Source organism: Pteropus vampyrus, unplaced genomic scaffold, assembly GCF_000151845.1.
Source record: "Pteropus vampyrus isolate Shadow unplaced genomic scaffold, Pvam_2.0 Scaffold239, whole genome shotgun sequence".
Taxonomy (NCBI): Eukaryota; Metazoa; Chordata; class Mammalia; order Chiroptera; family Pteropodidae; genus Pteropus; species Pteropus vampyrus.
The window spans coordinates 370749-379109 of NW_011889020.1; the positions used below are offsets into that span (position 1 = coordinate 370749).

General features: G+C 61.1%; 1 protein-coding gene across 1 annotated transcript in view; it reads left to right on the top strand.

Annotated features, from left to right (window-relative positions):
- Nucleotides 1–6005, top strand: part of NTSR1 (neurotensin receptor 1) — a 28240-nt gene extending 22235 nt beyond the window's left edge. The window contains exon 4 of the mRNA XM_011374132.1: nt 5807–6005. Within this exon, the coding sequence (XP_011372434.1) occupies nt 5807–6005 (199 nt within the window). The remainder of the gene's footprint in view (nt 1–5806) is intronic.
- The last annotated feature ends 2356 nt before the right edge of the window (nt 6006–8361 follow it).

Sequence of the window (8361 nt, forward strand, 5' to 3'; positions counted from 1 at the left end):
AGAGGCCCCCGGTGCCAGACACACGCGGAGTCTCCACCAGCTCCCCAGGCAGGGCTTCCCCCGGTGGGCACTGGGGCTGTCTTAATGGGGTCGGTGTGTCAGGTGAAATGAGAAAATGCAAACCCTCCAGCCAAGTACGGGAGAGGGCAGACGGCAGAGCCACGGTCACCTGGAGCCGCGTGAATACACACGGGACCTTCCGGCCAGCATTTCCGCGAGGAAGCGGGGGACTCGGCCTGCCCCGCTGGGCGCCCGCGGCTGTGATGGGAAGCCCCAGTGACTGGCGCCTGCGCCGGGACTTCCGGCAGGGCAGTGACGATGGTGGCACTTCTGCCACCTCCCTGCTTCGTGTGACAATGAGCTTCTCGCCAGGCGCCACCTTGTCACTCGCCCTGCGGTCCACATCTCCCTGCCTGCCTCTTTACCCTCCCAGGAGTGTGAGCTCAGCCTCCGGGTCGCGGAGGGGCTGGAACCAGGAGCGGAGCGGGTGACAGCGAGGCTGGGGGCTGCAGAGAGTCACCCCACCGGTGCCCCCGCCTGCCAGTGCCGTGCGCATGTCACCTGTGCAGACGCAACACCCTTTTCTTTAATCATGAAAGCGATTCACTCTCTCAGGAAATTTTGAAATAACATGAAAGAATATGTAATACAGAGTGAATTCTCCAGTAGCCCTGCCAGACATGGCCACGCGGCAGATGGCTGAGCATCCTGCCCGGCACGGTGGGCGGGGCCAGCCGCCGTGGTACATGCACATCCATCCCTGACTGGTGCACACGGCACGTGCACACGCACACACACATGCACACAGGCTCACATACAGACACACTCAGACACACAGGCACACACATACACTCACACAGACACACGGAACACATGCACACACAAATGCACACGTACACACATGTGTACACAGGAACTCATGCACATACACACACAGTCACACACGCACATGCACACAGGTGCACACACATACACAGAGACACATGCACACACAAATGCATACATACACATGTGTACAGAGACGCACATGCACACACAAATGTACACATACACACATGTGCACACAGACACACACTAAGACACACATGCACACAGGTGCACACACATGCACATGCACAGAGACACACATGCACCCACAAATGCACACGTACACCCATGCACACAGACACACATGCACACATACCTGCAGACACTAAGGCACACATGCGCACATGTGTGCAGACAAGCATGCACACACAAACACAGACGTACGCACATGCACACAGTGCGTATAAGCACACACGCATGCACACGCACACACGCACACACGCACAACACACACACTTACACATGCGTGCACACACACGCGCACACACACGCACACACGCCATCAGGTTATGTACTGTTCCATTTTTTCTGTGCATCACAAAGCCATTTTCTTAGACACAAAGTTAACTTTATGACCTTCAGATGTATCCCAAAGCAAATGGCCTGTCGTCGCAGTCTCGAGGCTCTTGTCCCTGGAGCGTCCATGCAGAGAATGCGCCGTGTCTCCTCAGGCCGCAGCTGACCCTGTGGGAGCTCAGGGATGGAGACGACCCTGTGGGGCTATGACGAGGGGCTGGCATGGGACAGCAGGCATTTATACTCCCCTTTTCCTTATCAAGCCTTCACCCCAGATGAGCCTGACAGGGCCAGAGGTAGGGGACGGGGACAGGAAGGAGGGGACCCTGAAGTGGGCAGAGCTAGGAGGGGGTGGAGGCAGGGAAGGGACACACGAACCTCGACTGCCCTCTCGCCAGCTGTGTGACCTGTCAGCGGTCCCTGGGCCCGTCCGTGCCTCGGTCTCCTTGCTGTTAGACAGGGCAGGGGACACTGAGTCTCGGAGGGGAAGTCCTGCCTGTGTCCCCAAGGTCAGCAGCAGAGCAGAGGGCACACTGGGTCCCCCGGCTCCACGCAGACTTTCAGCAGGGCCCCGCCCCACGGCACCCCCAGCTGCAGGTCCGTGAGGTCCGTGGCAGCAGCTGCACCCCTCGTCAGCGCACCTGCCCTCCCATGGGAGTCGCCTTACTGTCCCTTATTCTTCCAACCAAGCTTTTTCCCTGGAGGGCTGAGGAGCACCGCATTTTCACCTCTCCCGCCCGAAGGCCTCCAGGAGCCTGGCTGGGATGTGGGGACTCCGTCTCAAAATCGGCCGCATCACCTTTGGGCCCTCACAGGGAGCCAGACTGGGCCCCCGCAGGGACACAGCCCCTCCGCCCACCCCGGGCCGTGGTGGCTGTAATCCAGGGAGGTAACCTGGGCCTCTGCCCAGAGCCTGCCAAGCGGGCAAAGGTTCCCGCGGACAGATTCTCCTGAGCCCTGATGCGCAGGACACAGCAAGAGGCCAGGGCCGTCGGGCTCCTGGGGGCGGGGGACCACGCGAATCAGGATAAAAGACAAGCAGAGGAGATGGTCTCGGGGGGGCAGCCGAGGGCACCTGGGGAGAGCGGCAGGGCGGGGCACTGGGATGGGACACCCATGTGGCCAGAGCCGGACAGCCAGGGGCAGCAGGAGGACAGGTGGACCCGGCTGGACGGCAGGGCTTGGCAGGACGACGCAGCTGTGGGTCTTATTCCAAGCTCTTTGGGGACACGTGGATGAGGGTTGGCATGACAGGCCCCCGAGAGCCGGCCCGGCCCTGCAGATGGGACCCTGGCATCCAACAGAGAGCCGGGTCAGCCCGGGCAACGCTGGGGCGCAGCCTGGTGGCATCAATTACCTCCCCGGGGCCCGCGTCGCCCTTAATCACCCAGCTCCTTCTCGTTCCTTCTCCCGGCAGTCAGGCTCCTCTGAGCAGCCCCATCATTCGTCTGCATTAGAAAGTGATGCTTCCAATGGGCCTCGGGGAGGCCACCGACCAGAGATGCCACCAGATGCCACCAGATGCCACCAGAGCACCCGGCCCCTGACCACCAAGCAGAGCCCCACATCCTGCCTTACGGGGCGGAGACCCTCCTGCCTGATGTCCAGACCCCGGACTGCCTGAGGTGACCCCAGAGCTGAGGCGGGCTGGGAGCCCCTCCAGGGCCCGTGCACCCACGTGCTCCGCCCACACCTGACCGCAGCCCTCAGGGGCCCCAACCCCCGTCCCTACAGCTCACTTCATTGTGCCATACGTTCGGTGACACCTGCTGCGTGTGCCAGGCCTTGGCAGCCCAGCCCCGCGCTCTCCCTGGTTCTCAGGGGATTCCTGCATCGGGGCACCAGGAGGGGGCTCGGGAAGCTGCGTTCACCCAGCAGTTTCAGGGCCCTGTCCTGCATGTTCCGGCCCCTACCGAGCCTCCCGGCAGCCCCAGGAGATGGCCTCCCTCGTTGTCCCGTTTACAGATGGAGCAGGGCCAAGAGCAGCCCATGTTCCCACACCGTCTGTCCCCCCAGCCCCTGGCTGGTACAGGAATCCAGCCCCAGCAGCGGTGGGAAGTGAACTTTAAGGGGCGTCTTCCACCCTGAGCTCCTGATCCCCCTTCTGTAGCTGAAGCAGCCCTGGCCTCACCCACTTGGAGCACCGAGAGGTGTGGGAGGCAGATTCTCTTGTCCCTCTGGGTCACTCACAAGGGTGACCTCAATGGACCCTGAACACTCGGGGGTCTTAGCCTGGCCCAGGCTGGCCCATTCTGGCTGCTCCCCTGCTCCCAAAGCTGACCACGGCAGCCTCCCGCCTCTGCTCTGCCTCTGAGCGGTGCACCCCATGCATCCCCACTGTGCTGAGCTCCGGAGCCAGCCAGGCCCTGTCCTCCATGGCGCCCCGATGGCTGCTTGCGAAGGAGCTGCAGTGAGGCAGGACACAGGAACACGCATTCCAACCCAGCATGGCCCCGACCGGGACCCGTGCCCCCCCAGCCCCCTCCTTCCACTGCTGGGAGCTGTGGCTGCCGCCCACTGGTGCGCACCTGCTCTGGTGGCCGTCACTGCCGAGGGATCTTCGTAACCCCCAGTGTCCAGCTGTGACACAGGCCCAGTCTTCGAGCTGTCAGGTCTGTGCTCAGATGGGCTGACCGTTCCGGGTCCACCTCCTACCCGAGTTCGGGAGAAAGGGCTTCCTCAGCACACGGGGCCTCCTCTGGCCAGTTGCTGGGACCCTGAGTTCTGGAAATGCGTGGCTTGAGTCAAAGCGCAAAGGATGTAGTTTGGACCAAAGTCCCAGCTTGGCCTGCGGGCCCACCACGCCGCGAGGTTGGATGCCCTCCCTCCGTGGTCAGGGTTTCCCGGGCTCACCGCATGAAGGCTCCTGAGCTGCCCCCTTGGGCTGTCTGGAGCCCGAGACCTCACAGAGGCGGCCGGTCCCAACTCCACAAGCAAGCAGAGGTGGCAAAGAGAAGGCTGTGGGAAACTCGCGTGTCGGTTCTTACAGGAAACTGTCCTCTATGGCCGAGCGTCGGGTGGGGGAGGAAACAGGACACAGATAGAAGAATATTCGAGCCTTTGCCGTGACTGTGGTGAGGGGAGCAAACTGGGTCGGCCTAGATGTACAGCTCCGGGGGAGACAAGCGGCTCTCGGATGAGCCAAAAGATGGGTGCAGCCACAGACTGCAGAAAATCCCACGTGAGCATCTGTGGCCTCCGGGATGGTGGGTGGGCGGATGATGGATGGATGGATGGATGGATGGGTGGATGGTGGATGGATGGATGGATGGATGGGTGGATGGTGGATGGATGGATGGGTGGATGGTGGATGGATGGATGGATGGATGGATGATGGATGGATGGATGGGTGGATGGTGGATGGATGGATAGGTGAATGGATGGGTGGGTGAATGCATGGGTGGGTAGATGGACAGACAGACAGATGGATGGATGAATAGAAGGAGGGAGGGAGGGGTAGGTGGCTGGATGGTGAAGGAGATGTGTGGTACCCTACAGATGCTGCAGAGTCCGGCTCAGGGAAAGTGCAGGGAATTTTACTTCAGAATGACTTTTCCTCCGTATAAAAAGAATCGCTCCCTTTTACAAAGAGAGCATTAGCCACTCTCCACACCGACCCGAAGAACCTTTTCCTTTTGTTGTACATGCAGCGCTGGCCTTTGGGAGCTGAATTAATGGGGAAAGAGTCATCTTTTAAAACAGATTTGGCCCCTTGCTAGTCCCCTTGAAACTGACTTGAAAGCTGAAATGATTAGTAACCCAGGCACAGCCCCTGGGCATTTTGTGACTATCACATCACCGTCCCGTGGCATTCCGAAGCTGTAATCATCCCAGGTCTCTAAGAGATCCAAGGAGATGAGAATAACAGTGGGAAATGATGCATGACACTTGCCATCAGATGGCTGCGTAAAAGCCTTTATCTTAAAAAAAAAAAAATAGAGAGCAGGGCGTGCGGGGGAAGGGGCGGGTGCGTGCAGGGCACGGGTGGTGCTGGAGTCGATCTGAGTCATGTCAGGAGACTGGGGCCTTCAGAGCTGACCTCATAAAACATCAGCCTCTGGAGATCAAGGGCCCTGTCCTTGCCCCCCGGGGCAGGGCCACGTGGAGCTGAGAAGTTGAGACTAAGCCCCATGGTTCACCTTGCCCGCGAAGTCACGCCTGGGGATGAGTGACCTGGCTACAGTAGGTCGCCCTCGTTGCTGGGCTCCCACATCTCACCCCACCCTCCACCACTGGAGAAGGGGTTTCCTGAAAACTGGGGGCCACAAGAAGGGAGGGAGGAGGGGTTGGGTTGGTCAGTCCCAGCAGGGAAGTGAGCGGCGCCCCGTGGGAGACCCCCACTCTCGGAGAAGGTGAGAGTCAGGTTGGCGTTCTGGGGTCACACGGGCAGAGTGCAAAGCCTGACACCCCCCACCTGGCATAGAAGACACGTTACCCAGCATTCCTGTGCCTCGGTCCCCCAACACGAAGGCGACGATAACGGCCACCGGCACAGAATAACCAAGAGACCCTCCTGTCACTTCCTGACGGCCCGGTCCCTGCAGCTGAAGGAGAAGCCATCGGCTCTCACAGCCACCATTTGCCAGCTGGACAAAGGTCCTTCCAGCAGGGCCTGGCTGTAAGGCCAAAGACCGTGACCAAGGGCTTGGGGGGTCACATGTCCCCCAGTAGGCTGGTTTCCCTTGAGAAACCAGAAAGTAAAACGGTAATAGAAGCAGCTCAGCCCGGCCCCCCACCCGTTTCAGGCAACCTGAGAATTGTGGTGGAGGCAGGCGGGCGGCACCCCCCCACGGTCCTCACCTCGAGACCCCCGAAGGGCTGCTCACAGCGCTGCCCCTCCCCCGCCACGGACTCGGCAGAGCAGGTGCTGCATGCGCGTGCAGATGCGTGCCTGGGCGGACTGGCAGTTCTGACGCACCCTCGGCTGGCCACACGCACCGGGAGAAGCCCGGGCCTACCGGAACGTGCCCCTCCTTCTCTCCTTGGCCCGGCCCCACCCTGACACACGAGGTGCACGGGTGGGCAGGATTCCAGCGCAGAGGGGCTTCTCACAGCACCCAGGTACAAAGACTCTGTCCATCAAGACAAGAGGTGGTGAAATCGAGTCTTGTGTGCCCTGGGGGGCCCTCCACACCCGCGAGATCAGCCCCAGAGAGCCAGGGCCTAGGGTCTCCCCTCGACCGTCACAGCAGAATCCCTCACTCCCTCTGCGAATTCTAATGAACATGGACTTGGCAGGCCCCACGCTTTGGGACAAATCAAGCTGTCGACTCGAAGGTAATTTAGGCAAATTCAGGAGTAAGATCATCAGATAAAATACAGGGCACCAATTAAATCTTAACTTTAAATAATGAATAATTTTTCTACAGGCATATCCCATGCAATTTTGGAGACAATAATTATACTGCAAAATTACTCATTGTTTATATGAAATTCGACTGTAGCTGAGTGTCCTCTATTTTTACACGTTAAGTCTGGCAACTCCAAAAACAAGCTAGACCCTCCCACACACTGGCCAGGAGTGACCAGCAGCTGCTCCCGGCATCCCAGGGCCCCCCACCTCTCCCGGGCCCAGCTTAACCCTACAGGTGACATGGTGGGGACAGTAATAGTACTGGGACAGAGTGCTGTGAGGATCAATGCAGCTGACCACAGAGCCGCCACACCCGGGTGGGACAAATGTCTCCGTGGTCATCACAGCGATTCCTCATATGCCCCCTCTGAAGAATTAGACTTCCTTTAAAAATGCTGTGACTGGCGACTTCTGGGTGGGCCAGGTGCCCAGGGAACAAGCCATCGCTTGCTTCCCGCCAGCAGACTCCTCAGACAGGAGCCGTAATTAGGGTCCAAACAAACAGTGGGTGGGGGACGCCCCCTAGAGGTAGGATGTGTGGGCTGCAAGCCCGGGCTCCAGCGAGCAGAAATCTCGCCATCCCAGATTGGCAGCACTTGGTGGATCCCCAGGAGGGGGGGGGGGCGCTCCCCACTGGAGAGGCAGGGGTGAGGTGGGTTGAGCAAAGTGAACCTGGCGGGGGAGCAGGGAGCCCAAGGTGCACAGGCAACAGTGAGGGGAGGAATAATGATGAGCGCCATTTACTGAGCGAGGAGCCTGTGTCGAGGGGCTCTGGGCAGCGCTCACTCCGGCCTTGCAGCCACCGCGGAGTGAAGCCCCACGGTGCGTCAGGACAGAGGAGCGCAGGCCCGGCCCGATAGCAACGGCCACCTGGCAGCTCCCAGGACAGCTAGTGGCCCTGGGCCACTGCAGAATCCTCTCTGGGCCACCTCTCCCTCCTGGCATTGCGGAGGTTGGTATGGCCAGCAGCCCCCTTCACAGACGGGAAGCCGATATCAGGCCCCGGCCCGCCCGCCCTGCTTTGAGAACACCCGGCTTTCCCGGGGAGTGAGGCTGACCGGTGACCGCAACGGCCAGGGCCGCTCTCGGCAGGGTGCCTCCAGCTGTGCACCGTGACGCCTGAGCTGTGTCCCCGCCACCGAGCAGATGGACGGCTGGCAGGGAAGCCGCCCTCACCGATACCCCCGGGGAAAGCGCCCCGGCCGGCCCATCGCACGCGGGGGGCGACTGAGGCCTACAGGGCAAGGCTCTGCCCGACGCACACGGCCGGCAGGCGGCAGAGGAAGGGGACCCGGAAGCGCGGCCCGAGAGTCCACACCCGTTGGGAGGCGAAGAGCGCACCGCACAGCGAGGGCTCCGCGGGAGCCGCGGGGCGTGGCCTTTCCGGAAGGGGCGGGGACAGGGGGCGGAGCCGAGGGCCGGCGGCTTTAATTGGGCGCTGCTAGAGCCCGTCAGTGGGCTCGCCCCGCCCCAGCCCGCCTCAGCCCGGATTAACCCCGAGGGCCCACCTGCCTGCCGGTCTCTCCCTGGAGGCCCGCGGCACGGCGGGCGCAGGATCCCTTCTGTGCAGCGTTCAGGCCAGAGGTCAGCCAGAAGCCATCGAAGCCCTTTAAGCCCACACTCGC